Source organism: Rattus rattus, chromosome 1 (genome assembly GCF_011064425.1).
Source record: "Rattus rattus isolate New Zealand chromosome 1, Rrattus_CSIRO_v1, whole genome shotgun sequence".
NCBI lineage: Eukaryota > Metazoa > Chordata > Mammalia > Rodentia > Muridae > Rattus > Rattus rattus.
In genome coordinates this window covers 167,503,294-167,528,602 of record NC_046154.1, presented here as the reverse complement: position 1 = coordinate 167,528,602, position 25,309 = coordinate 167,503,294, and the positions used below count along the sequence as shown (strand labels likewise).

The 25,309-nt window shown below is 45.9% G+C and overlaps 2 protein-coding genes across 3 annotated transcripts in view; one reads left to right on the top strand and one right to left on the bottom strand.

Moving 5' to 3' along the window:
• Chpt1 (choline phosphotransferase 1) overlaps nucleotides 1–4,014 on the top strand; it is a 54,750-nt gene extending 50,736 nt beyond the window's left edge. For both annotated transcript variants that reach the window (XM_032910907.1, XM_032910900.1), the window contains one exon: nucleotides 3,681–4,014. In XM_032910907.1, coding sequence (XP_032766798.1) covers nucleotides 3,681–3,992 — 312 coding nt within the window. In that variant the 3' untranslated portion in view covers nucleotides 3,993–4,014. The remainder of the gene's footprint in view (nucleotides 1–3,680) is intronic.
• Nucleotides 4,015–4,439: 425 nt separating this feature from the next.
• Gnptab (N-acetylglucosamine-1-phosphate transferase subunits alpha and beta) overlaps nucleotides 4,440–25,309 on the bottom strand; it is a 67,097-nt gene continuing 46,227 nt past the window's right edge. Inside the window, exons 8-21 of the mRNA XM_032910929.1 lie at nucleotides 25,037–25,198; nucleotides 23,627–23,806; nucleotides 23,247–23,417; nucleotides 21,782–21,905; nucleotides 20,647–20,850; nucleotides 19,290–20,299; nucleotides 17,723–17,922; nucleotides 17,351–17,570; nucleotides 16,026–16,139; nucleotides 14,369–14,454; nucleotides 14,031–14,129; nucleotides 12,356–12,523; nucleotides 7,575–7,665; nucleotides 4,440–4,622 (exon numbers count right to left, since the gene is read on the bottom strand). Coding sequence (XP_032766820.1) covers nucleotides 4,545–4,622; nucleotides 7,575–7,665; nucleotides 12,356–12,523; nucleotides 14,031–14,129; nucleotides 14,369–14,454; nucleotides 16,026–16,139; nucleotides 17,351–17,570; nucleotides 17,723–17,922; nucleotides 19,290–20,299; nucleotides 20,647–20,850; nucleotides 21,782–21,905; nucleotides 23,247–23,417; nucleotides 23,627–23,806; nucleotides 25,037–25,198 — 2,907 coding nt within the window. The 3' untranslated portion in view covers nucleotides 4,440–4,544. The remainder of the gene's footprint in view (nucleotides 4,623–7,574; nucleotides 7,666–12,355; nucleotides 12,524–14,030; nucleotides 14,130–14,368; nucleotides 14,455–16,025; nucleotides 16,140–17,350; nucleotides 17,571–17,722; nucleotides 17,923–19,289; nucleotides 20,300–20,646; nucleotides 20,851–21,781; nucleotides 21,906–23,246; nucleotides 23,418–23,626; nucleotides 23,807–25,036; nucleotides 25,199–25,309) is intronic.

Below are 25,309 nucleotides of genomic sequence, written 5' to 3'. Positions count from 1 at the left end.
ACTATAAAGACAATTTTATGTTTTTCTAATCCTCGTGTCTCTTTTTCCTGTGCTAAATCTCATTGGTTAAATCATCCATCACAGACCAAAAGAAGACAGAGCCTAGAGCAAGCTAATCGGTATATTCATTCCCAATCAGAACTTTCTATACCGAACCAGAGAGGGATGATGTTTCTGGCCTCTCTGAGGGATGAGTAAGGAGGCAATGCCTTCATTCTGGGGATGGAACTGATACGGAGAGGCAGGGATGGACAGAGCTGAGCAACAGTCCTGGCAGGGTATATTAGTCAGGGGTCTTGAGAGGAAGACCCCTGGTGGAATGAATATACATTAAATGGGGACTTGTTAGATTGGCTTATACCATCTGCTCTGTGATGAGCTTTGGACTTTTGCTATGTACTGTAATGCTAAATACTGGCTCCCAAGGCCTGGTGGACCCCAGGGACGAGAAACTGCACACAACGTGATGCTTTGTGACCTTGCCCCTAAAGTTATCTCTGATTGGTGACTAAAGATGCCTATAGCCTATAACTGGGCAGAAGAGAGATAGTTTGGGTTTCTGGGGTTAGGGTCTGAGGAGACACCATGAGAAGGAAGAAGGTGGAGAGAGGCCAAGATCAGAAGGTTAGGAAAGCATGACTAGGAGGCCAGTTGGAGTTAAGACCAGCCCAGAGAGAACAAGTTATAACTTGGGGTTATTCATGGCATAGACGTAACAGCAAAGTGGAAGTAGATTCTAATAGCTTAGAGGGTAGATACCGGCCCAGCTCTAGTGCTTTAAAGGCTTGTTATATAATAGTTGTATGTCAGGCTGGAGAGATGGCTCAGTGGTTAAGAGCACTGACTGCTCTTCCAGAGGTCCTGAGTTCAAATCCCAGCAACCACATGGTGGCTCACAACCATCTGTAATGGGATCTGATGCCCTCTTCTGGTGTGTCTGAAGACAGCTGCAGTGTACTCATATAAATAATAAATAAATAAATCTTTAAAAAAAATTTTATGTCTTTTATCTGGGAACTGAGTGATTAAAAGTGGGATAGAAATCTCATATCTGTGATTAAAAAAAAAAATTACATCCCTCTCGGCAGTCCAACAATGGCTGTCTCCACACATTGGTAGTTTGCTCGGTTCATGAGGCTGGGTGCCGTGGCTGTTCCACTGTGGCACTGAAAGCCTGAGCGATTCCTGGAGAGCCAGTGATCTTCATTTTATCTCTGTTGGAAGCTGGGTTTGGGTACCAACAAAGGATGGCAGCTCTAGCATCCGTGAGGGGCTGCCCCCAACAAGGTGGACACACTCACCAGCAGAGCTGGCGAAAGAGCGTTTTCCCCTCAGACTCCCTTATAGCTGGGCTGCCACAAAGGTACTGTCCACATGAAAGATGGATATTCCCACTGGTTTACCTGACCTCAATGAAGCCTTACATCTCTGCTCAAGGCTTGCCTCTCGGATGATGACGCAAATGGACACCAGTGAGCATCACACAGCTAGGTCTCCAGCGATCCTCTTCTAAAGGAAGTTTAAGGTCCGTCGGCCGCTTGCAATCCACGCCTATTTCAGTGCTGAAGAATGAATTCACGGAGACTTGCGCAGCAAAGCTGACTGCCATTTAGTAGTGACAGTTGAATTTTAAGTTGGGGCTGGACTTTGAGCGGCGGGGATGGGAGGACAGTTCAGCTTACAAGGAACCCGAGCTTGTTTCCTGGGACCTGTGTCTCAGGAGGAGAGCCGACCCCTACCATGTGCTTTTCTGACGTCGGAAGGTACGCCGTGGTGTGTATCTGCCTCTCTGTGACACACACACACTATAAATACATAAGGTGGTTGTGGTGGTGCACATCTTTGATCCTTGCCTGCACTCAGGAGGCAGGTGGATTTCTATGGGATTTAATCAGCTATGTCACGTTGCCGAGGGCGGGGAACCTTGGTGACATGACCAATTGGGCATTTGAGGAAAGAATCTGTCCCTTTGTCTCTCCACCTTCTCCCTGTCAGCACAAGGTAATATTTCACTCCTGGGGGGTACGGCATTCCCTTACGACTTCTTGAAGATGCACTTGTGTTCTTCATAAATAACCTGTGTTTGCTTCTTATTCCTTAGAGTGGTGGTGGTTTTGAGATAAGGCCTCTTAGTCGCACAGGTTACCTATGTTGTACTCACCATGTAGCTCAAGCTGGCCTTGAACTCATGGCCAATCTCTTAGCCTCCTGAACGCAGGGATCACAAACATGTTGTCTTATTTCAGTATCACAGGTTGACCTGAGACACATCCTGACCTTTTATGGAATTGCACTTGAAGGATTTTATAAGCTTTTAAAATGTCTGGCCATTGATTGCTTATCGAATCCTGTCCCAACAGCTTGCTGACTCTTTAGATAACGATTCTACGAATGTCTGTATCTAATTATCCACTCTATTACCAAGCTTCTCACTAGATACAGTCTATGCTCATCCAACTGCAGAAACCTATATTACACCCAAACGTCCGTTATCTATATGTAACTTTTCCAAAATAAGTTCTCAGCTTCTAGATAACACCCAGATGGCCCTTACACTTTTCGACAAATTCCATTTAGACTCTATCTCCATTCCCATAAAGGAACATTCTCCAGCATGTCATATCTAACCTTTCCTTACAGTACTTCACAGGTTATAGTGTTCATTGCAGAGTCTGAGAGCCTGCACAGACGACCATTCAAGTGACTGTTGAATCTGGACAACAGTAACCCCAGTCTTCAGAGACTTAAAGCTCAAAGCATAGTGCTGGAGAGATGACTCAGTGGTTATGAGCACTGGCTGTTCTTTAGGATCTGGGTTCAATCCCCAGAGCCTAGATCGTGGCTCCCAACCATTTATAACTCCCGGTCTAGGGGATATGAAACTCTCTTCTGGTCTCCAAACCCACCAGGCATACACGTATGGTACATGCAGGCAAAATCCTCATACATAATTATTAATAAAAACACCAACAAGTATCAATAAATGTGTTTTTTATGAGTCTTCGATTTTTGAAATACACAAAATTTACAGCACAAACACAATATTTACATTTCAAGTTCTCATTAGAAAAATGTGTGCCATTTCGGAGGAATACTACTGAGATCATGATTGAAGATATGGCCAGAATTCATAAAGGACTCATGGAATCATGTCTCCCCGAAACCACTGCATGTAATGGGGGCAAGGCAATGTCAGGCTTTGCTCACCCACATGTTAAAAATGATTCTCCAGCCAGACAACAATGGCCTGTGTGTGTGTGTGTGTGTGTGTGTGTGTGTGTCTGTGTGTGTGTGTGTGTGTGTGTGTGTGTGTGTGTGTATGTACGTCTGTCTGTCTGTCTGTCAAGTCTGGCTGAGGCCTGCTTTTGTATAGCTGCAAACTAGAGCAAGTTTTCATCTTTGTATTGGGTTATTTAAAAAAAAAAAAAAAAAGAAAGGCTGGGTGGTGTTGGTCCATATCCCAGCACTCAGGAGGCAGAGGCAGGTGGATTCTAAGTTCAAGGCCAGCCTGGTCTTCAGAGTGAATTACTGAAACAGCCAGGGATACACAGAGAATCCTTGTCTTGAAAAGCAACAAAATAATAAAAATAAATCACCCAAAACAACAAAAAATTTAAGCAAAGAAGACTGTTTGACAAAGATGGATGATGGGTCTCGGGTTATTTACTGCTCTTTTACAGAAGCTGGTTGGCCCCTGCTCAAGCAGGGTGAGCGTTGGAAGGTCTGATGGATTCCCAACTGGACACTACAGTCGTGGGCTGGTACCGACAGCACTGGTCATTCCTGAAGTGAGGCACTTGTTTGCGTACATACATCTCCACGACATAATTACATCCGGTGAGCAGCCCTGCTACTTGACACCAGCCTATGCAATCAGGCCCGTACAGGCGATCAGTACCCTGGGGAATGAGTTAAGCAAGCTCAAAGCGTTTCCTACATCGGTCTCAAGCTCTTCAGTAGTTGTTAGCGATTCAAGACCACTTGCATGTTAATAAAATCAATAATTTAGATATGCTCAAGAAATAATCGCTTTACATTATTTAAATAAGCTCTATACAAACATGTTTTGACATCCTGATTTGTTATTTTCAGAAACGAGAGTGACTAACTTAGTAGCCACTTACTGTTTTAAAAACAGGAAATGGATCAGGGGAGGAGAAAAGCGAGCAGTTATGGTAGACGGCTTTGGAATGCAAAGACTAGGGTCCCTCAGCACCTGCTTTCAAGACGCCCTGGCTTCTCCGTCCGCAGTAACTGGGGGAAGAAACCGGCAGCTTGTCAGGGAGGGTTTATCAACAACCTGACAGGTCCGCCAGCAAATCCTTTAAAAGTACAACTGTACAAATACGATACAAGTTCTTAGTGTGAGGAGTCATCCTGGGTCGACGGGCTCTCTTCACAGCGCAGCACGCAGCACACAGTAGGCGTGCTGTCCCTTCTCCCCACGAGGCTGCCCCCGTGGCACATCACAGGGACACCGCAGTGGTGGCGAGGAGGGGGATGTTCACAGATGCTGAGGTAGGTGACTTTGCAATGGAGATCTTCTACACTCTGATCTGGTCTGGACTAGCTTCCTTGTGCGTCCTCCTCCTGGGGAATATCTTCCTCTTCAGAGCAATTATCTACATGATGGAAGGCAGAAACTAAACATTGGGTTTCCGAGTTGGTGAAAGACTGTTAGTGAGGGCAGCTTGTTTTCTGGGACCTGCACGTTCTTGATCACTGACATGGTCTGACACAACAACATCACAAAACATAAGAACGAAACAAAACCAAAACTCCCGTCTAGTTTTGCCTCGGGCCATACACAGGCCTCTGCACGTGCCCACAGACATGCAAGACTAAACTTAACGTTGGCCCACGGTTCATTCTTTGAAGATCTGTAGTGACCGATTCTATATAGCCGTCACTAAGGGTGTTTACTTTCAAGATCTCTGTCCAGTTTTTTTTTTTTTTTTTTTTTTGGGCCTGGGGATCGAACAGGACCTTGCGCTTCCTAGGCAAGCGCTCTACCACTGAGCCAAATCCCCAACCCCTATGTCCAGTTTTATTTGATTGTTTTTTTTTTTTTTAATTGAAAGGAGCTGCCTCGGTCGGGGGAGGGGCAATAAAGTTTAAATTTAAAAAAAATAAAAAAAAAAAGAAAGGAAGGAGCTGCCTCTGTTTAATCATCAGGAATACTCTTTTTTTGTAAAACAGTTAAAAAAAACTATATTAAAATCCTATTGGTGTTTTACTAACAACAGTCATTTGAAAATAGACAATGGTTCGGAATGGGTTAAAATTAATTTCAGGTGCTGGAGAGACAGACGGCTCGGCAGTAAGAGCCCTGGCTGGCACAGGACCTGGGTTTGATTTCCAGCACCCATTATCATGGCTCGCTCCCAGTGCAACTCCAGTTCCGGGTGTTCTGATGCCCTCTCCTGGCCCCCTCTGGCAATGCACACACACGGTGCATAGAAACACATGCTGGCGAAACACCCACACACGTAGAAATAAACATTAAAAAGAGTTTTTAAAGTTCATTTCTGAATGTTGTTTAGAACCTGAATAAATACTTCTTTTCTCAAAGACACGGTTACATGTGCTGTAAGTAAAATGGAAACCCTAACCATTGTCGTAAAGCTGCTATGAGGATTCTTTCCTCTCCCTGTCTACACAGAACCAGCCTGTTTCCTTCAGAGGTCGCGGCTGGCTGGGCCGTTTGAGCGATCCCACTAATGAGCTGAGGGAGGAGCAGTGGTCGCTGGTTGTCTGTGAGGATGGTAAGGGGTAGGGATGGAAGGGTGGACACTGACTTGGGAGGAGAGCAAGGCGCTGGAGAAGCATGGAAGGGCCTCTCCCTTCTCCCTGCCTTTCTAGCTCCTTGCTTTCTCCTGGGACAAATGACACAAGAGAAGGCTCGGCCTTCACACCCTTCGAGCTGCTTACAACACTCCCAGTGGCCTGTTTCAGCCAAGTCCCTCTCCTTCATCTTGAAACGGCTGAGAGCAGGTTGCTAAGTTCTGTTTTGTGGTGTGGGTGTGGTTTCTTTTTTTAAGTTTTCTTTTTTTTTTTTTTTTTAAAGATTTATTTTTTTTTTATAGATGAGTACACTGTAGCTGTCTTCAGACACACCAGAAGAGGGCATTAGACCTCATTACACATGGTTGTGAGCCACCATGTGGTTGCTGGGATTTGAACTCAGGACCTCTGGAAGAGCAGTCAGTGCTCTTAACCACTGAGCCATCTCTCCAGCCCTTAAGTTTTCTTCTAAGTTTATTTCCCCCTACAAGAATGTGGTAATGAACGATCAGGAACATTCTTAATGCCTGGATGGCACATGAAGGTCCTGGCCTCTCACTCAATCCTGAATTTTACTGTCTGTGTGTTTACATCCTCTTTCCAGTGTGCGTCCCGGGTGTGACAGGCGGCAGCTTTACTCAGCAGCCACCTCCCAGGAAGCTGGGGAGGTGGAGGAGGCAGAGGAGACCGAGGAGCTCCCCCTCTCCACTGCCCCTCCCCGGGCTTGCACCAGTCCCTCCTTCCCTCCCCTTCAATCTTTCCTTCCCAGTGTTTCACCCTTGCAGCTCAGTGAAGGTTATCGCTTTACTATTATCATCACAACTTCCTCCCACTTCTGGGCCCTCATCGGGAGGACAAAAGACAGTTCAAAGGGATGTAGGCAGGGGACTGCTGCTGTGTGTCCAATGACATACAAGACCACAAGCACCCGCGGAGACACTGGCTTCTCTAAGAAGGAAAAGGAAGAAAACTAGTACCAGAGAACAGCTCTAGGCACAATCTGGGTTGGAAAGAGAGCTTCTCAATTATGGTTTGAAGTCTACAAAAGTTTGCTGAATATTCTGGACACAGGGCTATGGTCGGCTGAGCACTGTATGACATGACATGTTGGATACACTGACACAACAATAAGCTAACAGCAAAGGACTACATGAGTGGATATGCTGGACACATTGACACAGGGCTATAAACTAATGGTTGAGCACTGCACGCCTGGACGTGCTGGACACAGTCACACAGAGCAATATGCTACGGCTGAACAGTGGATGACTTGATGTGCTAACAGGATATCTGTTTTACCTTCTGTGATGGTTTGTATGTGCTTAGCCCAGGGAGTGCCACTATTTAGAGGCATGGCCTTGTTGGGAGTAGGTGTGTCACTGTGGGTGAAGACGCTCATCCTAACTGCCTGGAAGTCAGTATACTGCTAGCAGCCTTCAGATAAAGATGGAGAACTTCATCCATGCCTGCCTGGATGTTGCCATGTTCCTGCCTTGATGATAATGAACTGACCCTCTGAACCTGTAAGCCAGCCCCAACTAAATGTTGTCCTTATAAGAGTTGCTTTGGTCATGGTGTCTGTTCACAGCAGTAAAACTCCAACTAAGACACCTTCCCTTTCCTTCTTTTTACCCCCTGGGGGAGGGAGGTTGATGGTACAGATTTTCAACACAACCTCTCTAAGTAGCCCAGGTTACCCTCAAACCTCCCAAGTACTGGGATTCTCCACCCAACTGTGGGTGTGAGTTTATATCATTTCTAAAAGGCCATGGGGAACACAAAAAACTCACCTGTTCAGCAAAAAATGAGAATACAGTAAATATGATCAATGTCGCTAGCACGCAGTGGGTCCAAAACTTCAGCTTGTCTCGATATGCTCTCCTGCTCAAAAACGGAAGAGTTACTCACTCATCTTTACAGGAATTCACTGGGCATATTGTGAAGCAAAACGATGTATACAGTCAACCCTAAAATATCAATAAACTATACATTTCTAACACAAGTTCAGACCTGTCATTTTATATTGTACTTCAGGTAGTAAGTTTCCTCCGCTTCCAAAGAAAAGTACTTGTAGACCTTAAAGTAACAGTTATTTTTATTTACTCATTCACGTTAATTATTTCAGAAAAAAAAAAAAAACCTGTGGATACAGAGGGATGAAGAACATTAAGTTTCTGCTTGAAAGTGTTCAGAAACGTGGAGAGCCATTGACACGGCTAGAAACATGCATTACCAAAATAAGGTTTTATAGAACCAACCCCCAGAGAGATGGCAGCCGCACCAACGGTCACACTTTTCCTTAGCCTTGAGTGAGATTCAGTGCCTCTGGCTGAGAAGGTGGAAAGAAGAGTGGCAGAGAGGCCCAGCCACCCTGAGTCCTGAAGAGGCACCGAGGCTCTGGGAAGACAGAGCCACAGGAAGATGGCTGACAGGACCCAGGCTACTCTGGAAATGAGGTTTGCTGGTCAAACCCTAACAGGACAGGAGATGAACTGTGGCATACAAGCAGGGTGAATATGGAGGCTGTGAAGGACAGACGGACAAACAAGGCACACAGTCCATTTTTAGCTGAAGTGTAGCAAAGAATGAGGGGTTGTTTTAGGGCAATGAGAAATCAAAAAGAAATCAAGCAAAAGTGACCTTCTGGGGGAAGAATGAAGGGGACCAGGAGCTGACAGACAAAGAGACAGAGTGCTGTTATGAACATTCAGTGAAAATGCTTACCATGAGGTTTCAACTACCAGTAGCTACTCCATTCTGGCTTTTTACCTAGTCCCAGGTTCTCCTAGCTCTTTGGAAATATATGTCTCTCCAGTTTAAGTCAATATTTTATCACAAGTGGTTCTTCTCTTTGTTTCTAATATCTGTGGCCAGACGCAGCCAGCTCAGTGGACTCTACTGTGTGCAGGGTCATTCAGAGTCTATGCGGGCCTCGGAGGTACCCACCACGGCCGTGTTGACCACTGCACTAATCACAGTAGCTAACACACAGAAGCAGCATAAATGTCCAACAAGTGAAGGCATGAAGAAGATACGGTCTGGGGGCTGGAGAGATGGCTCAGCTGTTCTTCCACTGATGTGTCTGAAGACAGCTACAGTGTACTCATATACTACTTAAGTATTTAAAAAAGAAGATATGGCTCATATACACAGGGGTTTCCTGAGCCACAGAGAAAAATGAAATCGTGACATGTGCAGGAAGATGGATGCAGCTGGAAAGGCTCAGGAAAAAAAGCCAGGCTTGAAAGACAAAGAACACGTTTTCTCTTGTGCAGATTTTAATCTACATATATTCCTATGTGTATGCAGGTTATGAGGCTAAAAAGCTAGCACGAGAGGGAGAGAGAACATCTACAGGGAGAGGGGATAGAAGCTGAGGGAACGCATATAAGCACTGTGATGCTTATGTCAAAACTCTCCTGTCTCAAGGGTAATCAATGCTGATCATGTATTCTCTGCCTTGACAATAAAAGTGGGAAAAGCCAATAACCAGGCAATAGAGGGAACAGGGCAGGACTTCTGCCAGCCAGGGGAAGGATAGAGAGAGAGGGGGGTAGAGAGGATTTGCCAAAAGGAAGGGGTATGGAGAGGCATCAACATAGAACACACCTGAAGCCAGGAAAGCCAGACCAATAAAAAAATGCAAATATCTTGGGGATTTTGGCTGAGAGGTAGCATATTAGATCAGAGGATTAGAATAGAATTATAAGGCCTAGTTAATGAACTTTAAGTTGAAAATAAATCTTGGTCTCTCTAGTGTCATTATTGGGGAGCTAGCTAGGATAAATGAAAACAGCCCCTGTATTAATTTACTGTATACTTTAAAAAAATTTTTATTGGAATTTTTAATTTACATTTTCAAATGTTATTCCCTTTTCCAGTTTCCTGGACGTAAGTCCCCTATCCATCCCTCTCCCCTTCTTCTATACGGGTGTTCCCCTCCCCAACCACCCTACTGCATACTTTTATATTAAAATGTCTGGTACAGGTTTTTGTCATTCCCACCACTGATTTAGACCACAAACCCCTTCCACCCTTCCCCTACAGCGCTGGCACCCACTTATATGGCCATTTGCTTCCCACGGGAAGCACACAGCTTCGTTCATCATCCATTTCAACTGAGATTCTGACAGCAGGTGGCTGCCAAGGAGATACTCAGCTTCATCTTGACACAGCCAACTGCCTAGGAGGTGCCGTGGAAAACGCTCAAACTACTCACAAGCCCGCCACTTACTCAATGTGCCACTGAATATTAAAGCCAGAAACCGGACTGGGGGAGTTAACGCTGCGAAGTGCCGGAAGGCTGGACACCGTGAGAGGCTGCATATGAAGACGAATCCGTACTCACAGCTTCTCCTTATGAGAATGAACAGGCAGGGAGGGCAGCGAGAACACCGTCTCGCTTACCCAGCTGCGCCCTCCGGGTTCTTTCAAGTTGTCAAGACCTGCCAGGTCTGCCCTACGACAATCTCTGACCTCTGTGTATCGCTTTCATCAGTCCTTGGAGGCTGACAGGCGGCACTGAAGCCTCCAGCAGACATTTCTCAGCTTGGTTTTAACCACCAATCTAGTGTTTTCAGAAATGTATTTTACAAGTACCTTAATTTATGACTTTCTTTGTTGTTATTATAGAAGACGCCATCTACCTATTACCACATCGGGACAAGAATCTGGGGCCAACTTAAATCTGTGTTCCCAGGGCCTGGTCACTCTGACTTGGCTCCAGAATGAACTTCGGTACTTTGACACGAGGGCTGTAATTTTGTGCACAGCTGTTGACCTGATCGTTTCTACCACTGTATTCTTATGGTGCTTTGATTTATGATTTCCTTTTGTTTTGTAAGTTTGGAAACTTCACAAAACCTTTCCACATGTTATTAAGAACCTGAATTCATTTCCCAGGCCACAGTCACTCTCATTTGGCTCAAGAGTAAACGCTTATTCCCTTGGGTGTGAGAGGTATGTTTCATAAAGACAGCAATCAAGTCCAAGTGTCACCTTTTCCCAAAAGAATCAAGTGTTCCCAAACCTGGCACACCAAAATCATCGGAAACCTTACTGCCACACCTAATCTATTCTCTCTGGTGCCCCTCACCCGGGACAGACTTCGACCTCAAAGTCAGCACTATAGATGTCCCATCTTTGGAACACCCACCCTAGAGAGGCAGGCAAAGGGTTAAAGGCCTTCATAAATTCAAAGATTAAAGTTGCCCGACCTTGGGGTTGGGGATTTAGCTCAGTGGTAGAGCGCTTGCCTAAAGCATAATTGGGTTCGGTCCCCAGCTCAAAAAAAAAAAAAAAAAAAAAAAAAAAAAAAAAAAAAAAAAAAAAAAAAAAAAAGGTAAAGTTGCCCGACCTCATGGCAGTGAATGCAAAAGGAGGAGAGCATATAGAGCAGATACTAGAATGTGTGGGCAAGATGCAGGCCTGGTCTACCACTTGCCAGCTACGTCAGTGTAAGCAACTTACTCCCAGCACTTACGAGGCAGAGGTCAGGATCAGATCACAAGTTGCAGACCAGTTTGGGCTGCAAAGAGAATTCTAGACCAGCACGAGTTAAGGAATGAAACCCTGTCTTAAAAAACTCAAGGGCTCAGCATGTATCTTGACTATAAAGTGCTTGCCTAGCATGCACAAGGCCTGGGGTTTGATTCTTGTCATTAAGAAAACAAACAATTTCTTTAATGGGGAAGAAGTCAGAAACGTGAGGTCACGTGGCACAAGTCCTTACATAAGCAATATCCAGAAACAAGCAAATTCAGAGAGAGAGGGCAAATAAATGGTCACCAGGGGCCGAGGGCAAAGTGATGGGGAAATGTCTGCTCAAAGGCTGCTGGGAAAGTCTTCAAGCCAGCAATGCTACATAGCATCATGAATAGTAAATGCCGCTGAACCGTGTGGCTGAAAGTGATGGGGTGAATTGTATGACCCCCAGTTTAACTGTCTTCTCTTGTCTCATCCTTCCTAACTGTAGCAGATGACTCCCTTGTTATTATTATTACTATTTTATATATTTACATTTCAAATGTCCTCTTCCCAGTCCCCCTTCCACAATCCCTCCCTAGCCTGTTCCCCCTCCCCTTTGCCTCTAAGTTCTAAGCAATACTTGACAGATGTCAATCTTTCCGACATTGTCTACGAAGTTCCCACTGGTTCTAAAAGCTTGCCCGGTAGTCTGGCCAGTCACGCTGACTTCATATGCCTATCATTTTATACTACATGCAAGATCTTCCACATCAGTGCTGCCGCTCACTTAGATATCGATCAGCTAACAGTCAATTAAAGGAAGCTTCAAGCAGTAAAACTGAAAAAACCCAGTTACCTATTTTTCAAATCTCTTGAAATGCCCCTAAAGTGCCTTTTAAATGTTTAATAGAACAAAAATTCTAATTCTGTTTTTTCAAATAAATTACATGGCAGATAGCACATTAAAGAACTGTCAGCATTCTAAAGTCCACATAGAAATATACATGCAGATACATGGGGACACCCCCCTACACACACACACACACACACACACACACACACACACACACACACACACGCATATGTATGAAAACCAAGAATTTACCATTCCTGAAGCTCATGCATGTGAAGAAAACGGTTCCGATATTCCCTTGGCAGCTCAAACTGGGAAGCTATGGGAAACATGGATTCATAGAAGTCCCTGAGAACAGCCTTCACTGTCTGGGCATCTTTATGATTGTGGTCAATGTTGTCATTCAGACAGACAAACTTCCTGAAACAACAGGGAGTTACTGGTCATCATACACGTGAACCTGATCTAATAAAGTAAGAAACCTGGGCTCCAAAACCATCTCAGTGCACCCAGCTCCTCTAGTCGGCAAACTGGCTGACATCATGCCCTGGAGGAGCGGAGCGCTGTAAAACTTCCTTGCCAGTTCCTCCCCAGTCAAACAAGAGGACTAGAGCGGATAATTCTGAAAGATCGATGTAACCGTGGGGGATCGATGAATGGCATCCATGCGGTGCGGTGACAAGTCTGTGCTCAGTAATGGTTTACCGGCTGACAGCTGAGTCAGTGCCTAGTACGAGTTCTCTGACCTGACTGCTGTGTCACGCTCATGTAGATGCTTGACACAGAGATGGTGCCCAACAGTGTGGACGCTGTATCCCCAACCAAGCCGTGAGCGGCTGGGGGCTGGCAAGAGCAAGGTCGGAGGGGTTGTCCTTTCTTATGTCAAGTCTTCTTTAAAGAGAAAGTCACAAGCTGAGGTCCCTAAGATTACGATTGGTTCTGACACCAACACTTTTGAAAAGAGCAATTTAAAAGAAAAATCAAACCAATTTAATAAAACCTTCAGGTCCAACTACAATTCTGGGAAAAAGAAAGAGGATGCAGGAACAACTTTAGAAGTCACAGACTGGACAGCATGGTGGCCCATACCTTTAATCTCAGCACTGGTGGGGCAGAGGCGGGCAGATCTCTTGAGTTTGAGGATAGCCTGGTCTACAGGGAGAATTCCAGGATAGCTAGGGCTACAGAGAGAAACAAACCCTGTTCAAAAACCAAAAACCAAACAAAACACACAAACAACACACACACACACACACACACACACACACACACACACACACACACACACACACACACACACACACACACACACCTTACAGAAAGAACAAGTTAAAAAGGAAGATTAGCCGAGCATGGTGACCGAGGCCTGTATCTTAGGAGTCAGGAGGCAGAAACGGATCTCTATTGAATTCCAGGACAGCTTGGGCTAGTGAGAGCTTGTCTCAAAAATAAGTTAAAACGATATAAAAAATAAAAAAAAGCTAAGAAGTCCCAGGCTATCAAATAGCCAGTGAGTTGCCTCGTTGGTTAGAGCGCTCACTGAGCGGCCCCGTCTGCATGCTAGGAAGGTATGCGGGTTGAGGGGGAGGGCTCAGTCTAGTTGCCATCGCAACTGCTCAGGAGGAGCCTTTTAAGAAATACAGTGCCCACTGTGTACAAGCCCCCTGACTCCACCCACGTGGCTCCGTGGCAGGTGACACCCACATCTCAGCAGTTTGGGCAAGGCCCTCTGTGGGAAACAGGGACAACTGAACTCAAAGCTCCTGCCTCTCTGCTCAAACCCAGAAGAAACACTACGACCTTAACGGGAGCTTCTGTGCCTACTCCAAAATGAAATAAGACACTCTTTTCTCTTTACTCCTGGTTGTTCCCTTTTAGAATTAAAAAAAAAAAAATTATAATCAGAAAAAAAAAGCCCAATTCCTACCTGGGGTTTTTTCTGATGTCATCCAACTGGCCAACCACATGAGAAACATTGGTACGTATCATCTTGAAAGCGATTTCTTCCTCTCCCATGATTTCAAACCTAATTGTCAAACATATTTCAATAGTTTTATAAATACATGTGAAACGGAAAACAACATTTCAGTAAGAAAAGCGTCCTTGAATACTTATTGGACTCAACATGAACAGAAATAAATGCATTTTTTACGATTACTAGAGGACCTTTAACAAACGTGCAATTAATAAAACACCGTAGAGACACAAACTCACTGGACCTTTCTGACTATTCTTAAGCTGAACAAAGAGATTTTTACTCCTTACCTGTATTTGTTCTTGTCTTTATATGCTTTATGGATCTTGTCAGTTACTGGTTTGCAATTGGTGACAAGACTCTTAGTGACCGGCGGCTATTGAAAGGACACAAGAGGGTCAGACAGACATCCAGGGCAAGCGAGACAGAGCAAGTGAGGCGTGCGTCTTGGGCGCTGAGTTTAAGGGCTCACCAAGAGTCTACTGGGCTAAGGACAGACATATTGAAGGGAAAAACAGCTCAGGGGCCCAGCATCCTTTCACCCTTGGCTACTGTCATAGCCACACTCTTGGGGTACACCTCTTGGGGTACACCTAAAGATATGTGAAGAGACAACGGGGCTGGCGATCCAGGATGCCTACCTTCCATCCTGAGGAGAAAGGGTGTGTTGACAAACACATGAAGAAAAATTAATTACCCATCTTTGGCCTAATTAATTATTTTTGTCTTCTTATCAGCATCTCCCTGAGCCCTGACTGGCCTAGAACTAAGAGGACCCAGGCTGATAATAAACTTATGATTTTCCTGCTTTTGTCTCCAATGTGGTGGGATTCTAGGCCATGGACCATCAGGTCTTGTGTAAAACAGATGTAAAAAAAACCCAAACAAAAACAAAGGAACAAGCAAACCCCAGGCCAGTGACCTGTGCATGCCTTTCACTATATCAGCTTTGATAGAATTGGTATCGGGGGAAATTTTATAAAGGAGTTATTATTTTAAAACTCTTCTGAGAATGGTCTTTACCTTGTGTAATTTAACTTCTATGTTTTAAAATGACCTTATTCTCTCCAGAGGCAGAAAATGCCTAGGATTACGTGAACGCCCTTTCATTGAGTAAGGATATCCTATGAAATGGCTGTGTGTGTTTATCTTAGAACAGGCGTTGCAGATGGCTAAAAACCACCGTGCAGGCCCTGGGAACTGAACCCAGGTCCTCTACGAGAACAAAGGTGTTCTTGACTACTGAGCCACCTCTTTACCCTAGTAATTTAAAAAAAAAAATAGAATTTTATTCTGATTATGAAAGTTATTCATCAAACAAAATATGAAAAACTGAGTAAGATACTAGTACTAAAAATCTGTGATTCAATGTATCTTTTGAAGTTTGCATGTTCTGTGTCCTTAAGTAGGGGATGGATTGTATTTGGTGTCTTTTGATAGTTCAACTTATATGTATGCTTCCCATTTCCTTCCTAGTCAGCTGACTTTCTAAGCATTTTTCCATATATCATATGCACTACTTATAAAACCATGTTAAGTCCTGTACTATGAATGCTCTCCCATTGATTCTGAGGTGCGCACATTTCTGGAGGTGTGAAATGGAAACATTGCTTACAGTTAACAATCTTCTGATTATCTTGGACAGTGACGTTGCAAAGGATAGGTGGAATTTCTGTCCCCCACAAAACCCAGGAAGGGCCAGCAGCACCCCCTCTAACATTTCTTGGGAGGGTTCTCTTTCCAAAAGAGAGTTCTGGGGTTACTTGCTGCCACCACTGGTTACCAGGATGTCTGTTTATGGAATCTAAGTGACCGATCTAAATATTAGCTTACAAATTCGCAGAGCGGGGAGAGAGTCTAAAGCAAGAGGTAGTTGCATTATCTCAGCCTCTTACTTTGGAGAGCCACACAGAAAGGGAGGCACTTAAGGATTAACATGAAACTTACCAGATTGGGGTCATAGTACGCTTCCTGAGTTGGTGGGATGTTGCTTAGTTGAGTGATATTAGCAGGGAGCAGCTTTGAGCAGTTTATCAACATGTGTTCCAAACCTGTCAAATCCTAACAACACAAAATATAAATCTGTTACATACACCATAAATAAAACTGTGGCTTAAAAATAAAAAGTATGTGTGCACACGGAACATTATGCAGATTGAACAGGTTGTATTTATGTAGTTTTATATACACACACGGACACACACAGACACACAGACACACAGATACATACACACACATACACACATACACAGATACATACACACAGATACATACACACACACACACAGACACACACACACATACACACACAGACACATACACACACATACACACATACACACACACACACACACACACACATACACAGACACACACACACACACACACACACACACACACACATACACACACACACACACACACACACACATACACACATACACATACACACACACACACAGGTATCTAATGACAATTGATGGGGAAAGGGGCATGAATTTGAAAAAGAACGAGGAGGGAGGAACATGAGAGGACTTGGAGGGTGGAAATACAACAGGGAAATGATGTAATCAAATTATAATCTCAAAAAAGGAAAAGGAGAAATCATAATAAAAAGTATGTAAGAGTCTAAAAGACGGGTATTTGAAATGGCTCAAAAGCAATAAAATTCTTACATATAAAATAGAAACATCTCAAAACAGCAAAATGAAACTATACAACAATCGATATTTCATCCTTGTCTGAACGAACATGAGGCTCGAGACACGCATTTCTACAAGGCGGCCACGGGTCACGAAGAGAGTTCTGGGGTTACTTGCTGCCACCGCTGGTCACCAGGATGTCTGCTTATGGAATCTAAGTGACCAATCTAAATTCTGTGGGACTAATTCAAGCTGGTATCTCCACGCATGAGTTTGGTATTCCTAAGGATCAGGGAAGGACTCCAGTCAGTTGCACCTCCAGGCCCTGAATGAGCGGTCACAGGGATCGGTCACAGGGATCAGTCACAGGGATCGTATGCAGGTTAATCTACCACCTGACTCTCCCCTCAGATAACCATGATTAACCCCACTGCGGGGCCACAAAAAATAACCCGTAAAACACACATTGCAAATAGCATTTTAATTCTGGCTTTAATAAATGGATGGCTTACCAGTCCATACATTAAATCCAGAATCATCTTTACTTGAAATGTAGTAGAAGAGGAGGTAATATCAGAATTACATTTTTCCTTGGTGCGTCACAAGCATAAGGCTAAAACAATAGTTTACCTGCAAACTTAAAGGTAGATCGTGAATTCTCGTGGCCAGTGTTCGGATTTCTCTATCTGACAAGACACCGGATTGGTCTGTATCAACTTCATCAAAGACTTGAGAGAGATTCAGGGGCTGAACTGCACTCATGAGGTAATAGAAATAGGAGAAGGCAAACTGCATGTCCTCGGAGTGACGCACCTTGTGAAATGACGTCTTGTCAAACTCTTCAGGGAACCTGTCCAAATATAACATACACAGAGCTCTGGGGACCCCGGTACATACGGTATTGGGGCAGCTATGAAGACAGAAGTCTCCTCAGACATGAAGGCATAGGCTCGGTAGGGCAAACATACAAATGCCAGGTACACAGGCACAGTGAAGACTTACATATCTTGTAGTTCTTGCATAACGATCCTGTCGATCATGTGTGGCATGTGTGCGGGGACTTTCCTGGATGTGAATCCAAACTTGCTATTGAGAATTTTATTGACGTATCGGAGGGAGTCCGCAAACGTATCTTTTAGTTGCCTCCCCGTATGTCTGCTGTCAGTAAAGTACGCCAACTGTTTCTTTAATGACTCTTCCTCCTGAAAGGAGAATTCCGTAACTCAACACTGTGTTTAGTCCAGAGTGGATTCTACTGACAATCGATAAAGGCACCACCACAGTGTTAAAGAACGTGACAACAACTGGTCCCTAATGGTCCTCAAAGATGAGGGACGTGAGTAACAGTGATGGGACAGGCCAGGGGTGCATCAAACACTAGTCACAGAAAACATGACTTCAAAGCCAATTTGGTGCAACATTTAGAAAAAGTAACAACGTACAAATTTTAAAGCACCTTAAGAGCCAAGTTACTTGGTGACTTGGAGCATGTGTCTGAGTTTTGAACAGGAATAAAAGAAACTGAGCTCACTGTACAATAAAGACAAAGCCCGTCAGGCAGAACCGAAAGGCCCAAGAAAACTGCAAAGATTGTGAGCCTATTTTAACGGAAGAAATTTTCTGCTTCACCAACTGAGGAAAACATGAGGGAAAGACAAGAGCCGATGCTGGTCAGCGTACGGAAGAGCCACCACCCCTGTGCATGATGGGAGTGTGAGGTGCTGCCATATCTTAGGACCCAGAGTTCTCAAGGATGAAGCCCCTAGCAAGGCTGGAAAGTGTATACAGAAACACAGGCTAGAGCCTGCCACCCTCCACTCAATTACTGAGTGCCTAATGTGCACGGCAAAAAGATGTCTCCCAAAGGGGCTGAGGAGAATGGGCCCCACTTCGGCATCTTCTTCTTCACGTCCAGCCTCGACTGTAGGGCTTTTCTTGGTCTGTCAACTCTAATCCATCTATGGTCAGCTCACTGGGCCTGGCTCCTGGAAGTTCCCTAGTGCTTTGTGCAAAGCTGGGAGTCCTTGCCTAATCTCAACAGGGATCCTTTACAGCCACAATCATCAGCTTTAAATCCCCACTCCTAGTGGCCTCTCAGTCTTCCCGGGGAGTGACTGTGTCTGTGTCCCCAGGGATTGGCACAGTGGCAGCACCCGGAGGAAAAGTGACCCCATGTCATAGTGAAGGCCATGGATGACACCGGGGACAAGAGCCTGAGGGTGCCATTGATGTTGGAAATGCTAACAAACTTATCTGAACCTCGGGCTTTCTCACCAGCTAGGCGGATGATAGCATCAGATCTGCAGTCTAACCAGAGACAGGATGTCAGCCTGCTCTCCCCCACCTGCCCAGCTCCACCCCTAGCTAAAATCCTTATTCCTGTTTTATGTGGCCTTTCTATTATTAGGGATACTGGGGGGGAAATTCAATGAAATCGCTCAAGAAAAAGCACTTACTTCAGTTGTGGTCTCCGGAGAATGCTAGATAAATGGCAGTCAGTATCATGCTACCACTTAGAAAGTTATTTATGTCCCAGGGATGACAAAGAATAAGGCTAGGTCGAACTTACATCAAGAAGGTCTTGGAAATACTTGTTTTTCTCCCAGGGCAAAAAGCCTGGGTAACTGGGTGTGAGCTGCTGCAGCCTCCTGCCAGGCACCAGCTCATTCACAGCTACGTGGCTATCGGCATTGCCCTCCGCTCTGTGTCTGTCCCCTTCCTTTGGCACGTGGCCTTCTGGGGGAATGAGCAGTGGTGAGAGGTTCTCTTTGGGCACAGGTTGGGTCGGGGGTGGATTCAAGCCGTGGTCACGGCCATTCACAGTCGCTGGGGTCGTCCACCTCTCTGATCTGCGTGCGGCAGCAAAGCCACGTGGACGTTGGTGGGAGGGGTCCTCCTGTGGGACCTCCAGGTTGTCTTTTGTCTCATCGGTCCCAGCTTGGGGTTTTCCTTTAGCATCTCGTGAATTCCTCAGGAAAGACCTCAGCAGGGCTGACTTGGACAAGTTGTATCCTTTCAGAGTGATGTCTCCACCTTCCAGTTGCGAATCCAGGTTGCTCAGCCTCACCTGGGCCTCCTTGGGAAGGAGGGAAATATTCACCCGGGGGATTTTCACCTCCTCCTGGACTTTCCCTGTTGTGTTTACATCAGGTCTCCTGACCCTGGGGAAGCGTTTCTCTTTGGGAACATCTTCGAAAGGGACGTCGGCCTGAGGAAGAGGTGTCACTGGGCTAACCAAATTGTCATAGGTCTTCTGGGTTGTGGAGTTCGGTTTAGGCACCTCCCTCGTGTCCACCTCTACTGCTATCTGGATTTTGAACTCTTCATCGTGTGAGTTTTGAAGGGTGAGGTTAAAATAGATCGTGGTTGCGTTCATCCCACTGTGCATTATGAGGTGTATGGTTTTCCACTTGTTTGCAATAGACGCGTGACGGATGATGGGGTTGTCACTGTAGGTCCCCTCAACTCCTCTTTTGGCTATGTTTGCAAAGCTGAAATAAGACAGGTATTCACCTTTGGGGACAACATAGTGAGTCTGGTTTGGGAGAAGTGTTACTTTATACAATTCATGAAAATGATCTAGAGGAAAGAACATAAACATGGTTTCTTCTTAATTAGGCATCTTTTTACTCCCTGGCCTTAATTCTCTGGGGTCAAGTTCTTACTTTCTAAGGGTGACTTTAAATTTATCTTAAAAGGCTCACAAATTTTAATATAAGGTTTGGGTGGCTCATGCTACCATTTGGAATGACCCCAGCAATTTACATGGAGCGTTAACCCTGTGACTTTTATCAGTAAACATCAATGACTCGTTTCCAATTTTTTTTCCCCCATTTGAGAAGAATTAAAGAGTGACAACCATCGGGCGTTCCTCCATTTGTGGGTTTGGCCATCTGTCCCTAATGTTTTCACTGCAGCAAACATACCTTGTCCACAGTCGCCAGCATCAAACCCGCAGGACAGGACGTTGCAGGCCTGGTCACAGAACTTATCGGCCAGCCAGGAGTTTGCACATCCTTGGTTACAGTAAGAGACAGTGTTTATTCCTCCACCAAACTGCCAGCGCTGCCCGACTCCAATATTGCCGGTACCCCCACCTCCGGCGACATAGCGACTCCCTGCACTATTACCTGCAGAGGGAGGAGGAGGGAGAGTCTTTGGAGGGCTTCCAGCGTGAAGGAGGACGGCCCACCGCGTTTGCTAGACTGATCGATACATGAACTGCAGCTACAAAGTCTCATCCCTGGTCTTCAACAGGAGACTGCCCATGTCTTCAGGAAGCCCCAGAAGGAAGTATCGACTGGTAGAATACAGGCAGTGTCGGCTAAGACAACACAGCAAAGCTGGTGTCCCCTCACAGGCTTAGTGTTGTCACATGTTAACAGTTCCAGGCCTGCTCTGTGCTGTGTTTCTATTTTACATAAGTGCCCCTGACGGAGAACAGAGGCAGCTTTGACATTTTACTTCCTCTAATGTTCAACACACCAACAAGCCCGTTTGTTCTTCTTCTAGACCGCCTGGGATGACAGCATCTATGCACACTTCTTTCTCAGGGCCCTAAAAATTCAAATGGGTAATAAACAATGCTCTAGAATTTAGTGCTTTGTGAACTGAAAGCTATTAAGTGGACGTATTTTAAAAAGTGCCGACATCAAGTCCAAGAGCAGTTTGTGGGTGTGGGGGAGGTGGGAGTGGGGGTGGGGTGGGGGAGGTGGAGGAGGGGTAAAGTGATAAGTAGATAAGGACTATTCTGTAACTCGGATCATTTCATAGCCTGCTGCAGTTCCCCACTGCAAGCTACTGCCATGGCCTCCTGCAGAACCAGTGAGAATGACCCCTGCATTTACATAATTAAGAGTATTCTCAATGCTTTAGGTAATAACAAAAGCTATTTCCAAGGACAGGGCCTACACCAGAGAAGGGCCTCAATAATGGACCCCACGAGTCAACTGGGCCACATGGCGACAAGGACCAGGGATCTCTGGATTCTACAGTGTCAACAGCACACATTCCTAGGATCAAGGATGAGAAGATGAACAGGTCCACTTAGCACGGCCTCACCAGAGCAGTCTCCGCCGTCCCAGTCACAGGCTGAGTTATTACAGGCCTTATCACAGTAGCCGTCTTTGATCCAGGAGCCTGGGCAGCCCTCTGCACAATTCGGCACCGGCCATGTCAGATAAACCTGTGACAAAACCGAAGAGGAACTAATAAATCGGACACTTTTTATTCTTGAATTAAAATTTAACTGTAAAGTAGCCTTAAGAAAAATTGGTCTCCCAAAGACAGGCTGCTGGTCCTCCGCACTGCCTTAGGCTGGCCGAGGCCTGCTGGGCCGTTAGACTCCTCACGGCTGATGTTATTCAAGACGCTTACGGTTATTCTTTCCCAACTGCTTCAGGAACGAGGACTCGGCCATGGGTTAGTTTTAATACTCTTATGCTCTGCTTTAACATAAGATATCAAGGCCAGACTTACATAAGTGATGTCACAGTCACTTTTTAGCTGTGACACTTACTAGTAACTCCTGTGTGCATTTACACATGAGGGGACTCAAGGCTGAGGGAAAGAGAAGATGATGCTGGGAGACTTTATCCCCACGCTAAGGCTATGTTTAGACAAATTACTGTAAGATTCAGAGCTCCCACAATGGGTTGTGTGGGGCATGGTTACTTTATAAATTAAATGCACTAAGGATAAACACACACTCTCCCTCAAACTCATTGCTCCTTTGCGCATGACACTTATTCAGAATTTGCTTTTAAAATCTAAACTGAAACTGGAGCCTGCCAATAGCTAAGAGTTTGGCTCTGTGGCATGTATGAGTTCTTGGGGTTGGTCCCATGGGGGAAAAATCCAGTTCAATTCGGACAGGAGGTCAACCCGTTCCACCTGATTTAAACCTTCAGCTCCTCCCCACCATCCCCAACATAGCTGGAGTCAGACAGACCACTTGTGTGAAACCTCACCCATTCGCACTTCTAGTATATATGTGTGCGTGCATGCATGCGTGTGTGTGTGTGTGTGTGTGTGTGTGTAGTTTATTTGTTTGTTTTGTTTTGTTTTTTGAGACAAGATTTCTAAGTGGTCCTGACTATCCTGGAACTCACTTTGTAGACCAAGCTGGCCTGGAACTCACAGATCTGCCAACCTCTGCCTGCTGGGTGCTGGGATTAAAGGAGTGTACCACCGCCTCCCTTTAAGCACTAATGTTAAGCTAACTTTCTATGTTGGTCATTTTGTTGGCACTCTAGCTGCATTTTTTTGTTGTAAAGTGGGTTTGTTGTAGTAGAAAATACAAAGGGTCAAGGAGGAAAAAAAAAAAAAAAAGGGAATTCCAGTTATTCGAGACAGATTCTGTTTATTCTAGGCTGCAGGAAAGCAATCTCTCAATGTCGTCCTTTTACAGCCTGACCGCTGACTTGGAAGCCTTAAATGCCCGCTTGTTAATACTTGAATAAAGAAATGGACACGGATTTGCTCCTCTGCCAGCGACTGTCTAGCTAGGTGCCCACCCATCTCTTACCTTTTGACCTTTGGAGTGGCTGTAAAAGTCATCGGGCCAAACGTCCTTACCAAACATGACATCGTCATTTAGATAAATGAACTTCTGGGACAGCCCCTCGATGCGGTGGATGTGGCTTTCAATGGCAGGGGAGCTGAAGGTAGGCAAGTGGCTCAGGTTTTGGAAAATGTCCTTTTAACAGAAAACACACACAGAGGGCGACGTGAGCTGCTTTGATTAGGGCGGGCATTGGGAAAGAGGGAAAAGCGGAGACTGGTAATTCAAACAGGTAGACATGGTGGTGGAGAAGGGGAGCAAGTGCCGTGAAATTATGAGGTCACTGTCCCACTGAAAGCACGGACAGGAAACCACGGCCCTGCAGTACGTGCGAAGTCACCCACCTGGTGGGTCACGATGGTCACTCGAGGGTTGTCAAGGTTCAGCCACGATGGAATCTGCCCGTTGGTGACAATGAAAATATTCCGTACCCATGGCGCATGTCTCTCGATAGATCTCAGTGAGTACCTCAGCTCTTCGTTATCCTCGAAGCGGCTGGCAGACACATCTTCATCCTGCTTGGACTGGGAGAGGGGAGAGATATTTGACACATGAAGCGTCTGCTCTAAACCCCAGCTCATCCCGATCGGGGGCCTACTCTGCTCTAAGGGGGCTAAGTTCTACGCTGGTGTCATCCGAGAGGAGGGACCTCAACTGAGAAGAAGAATGCCTCGGGAGATCGGGCTGCAGGCCGGACCTCAACTGAGAAGAAGAATGCCTCCGGGAGATCGGGCTGCAGGCCGGACCTCAACTGAGAAGAAGAGTGCCTCCGGGAGATCGGGCTGCAGGCCGGACCTCAACTGAGAAGAAGAATGCCTCCGGGAGATCGGGCTGCAGGCCGGACCTCAACTGAGAAGAAGAATGCCTCCGGGAGAGATCGGGCTGCAGGCCGGACCTCAACTGAGAAGAAGAATGCCTCCGGGAGATCGGGCTGCAGGCCGGACCTCAACTGAGAAGAAGAGTGCCTCCGGGAGATCGGGCTGCAGGCCAGACTGTTGGGAGTTAACGTCTTTCTTTCTTTTTTCCCCTTTTTTATTCTTCTCTGTGTAGCCCTGGAGAGCTGTCCTGGAATGTGCTCTGTAGACCAGGCTGGTCTCGAACAGATGTTCGCCTGCCTCTGCCTCTAGAGTGCTGGGATTAAAGGCCTGCGCTATCCTGGCCTGTCCAAAGCTTTATTTTACTGTTTACACCTGTGTGTGAGTGACCGTGAGTCTGTGTGTACGCCGGTGCCCTCGTACACCTGTGTGTGAGTGACCGTGAGTCCATGTGTACGCCGGTGCCCTCGTACACCTGTGCGTGAGTGACCGTGAGTCCATGTGTACGCCGGTGCCCTCGTACACCTGTGCGTGAGTGACCGTGAGTCCATGTGTACGCCGGTGCCCTCGTACACCTGTGCGTGAGTGACCGTGAGTCCATGTGTACGCCGGTGCCCTCGTACACCTGTGTGTGAGTGACCGTGAGTCCATGTGTACGCCGGTGCCCTCGGAGGCCCAAGACGAATGATTCCTTGGAAACCAGAGTCAGAGGAGGTTAGGAGCCATCCAGTGTGGGTGCTGAAGGCCAGTTTGGGTCTCTGGGAGAGCAGCAAGTGCTCTTTTCAGCGGAGCCATCTCTTTGGCCTTGTTCTTCTCAATAAGTAGCAAACCAGTGGCAGAGCATGGAGGTTTGGAGAAGTCCCTGGCTGGCTGAGCTATTCTGACAGTGGCAGACGTTCTGAGTTCTTGACCTGGGCTGTAGGAGTCTACGCTCCTTACCTGGCTGATGGCGCTCAGGTCCCACAGCAGATAGGCAGGGCTGATGGTCAGTTCCTTCCCGCTGATGGTCATGTTCTTCTTGGTCTGCTTGTTCAGCTCGGGGAAACCTTTGGGGTTATTCAGTTTCAGAAGAGCGACGCTGGCCTCCGAGTACAGCTGCAACTGAGAGGTGACAGAGAAACACACGGCACGTGGGCCTCACGGATAAACGCAGGTTTACACTTAGTTCTTTCTTTAGTCATCGATTTACTTAGTTATTTTTGAAAGAGTTTT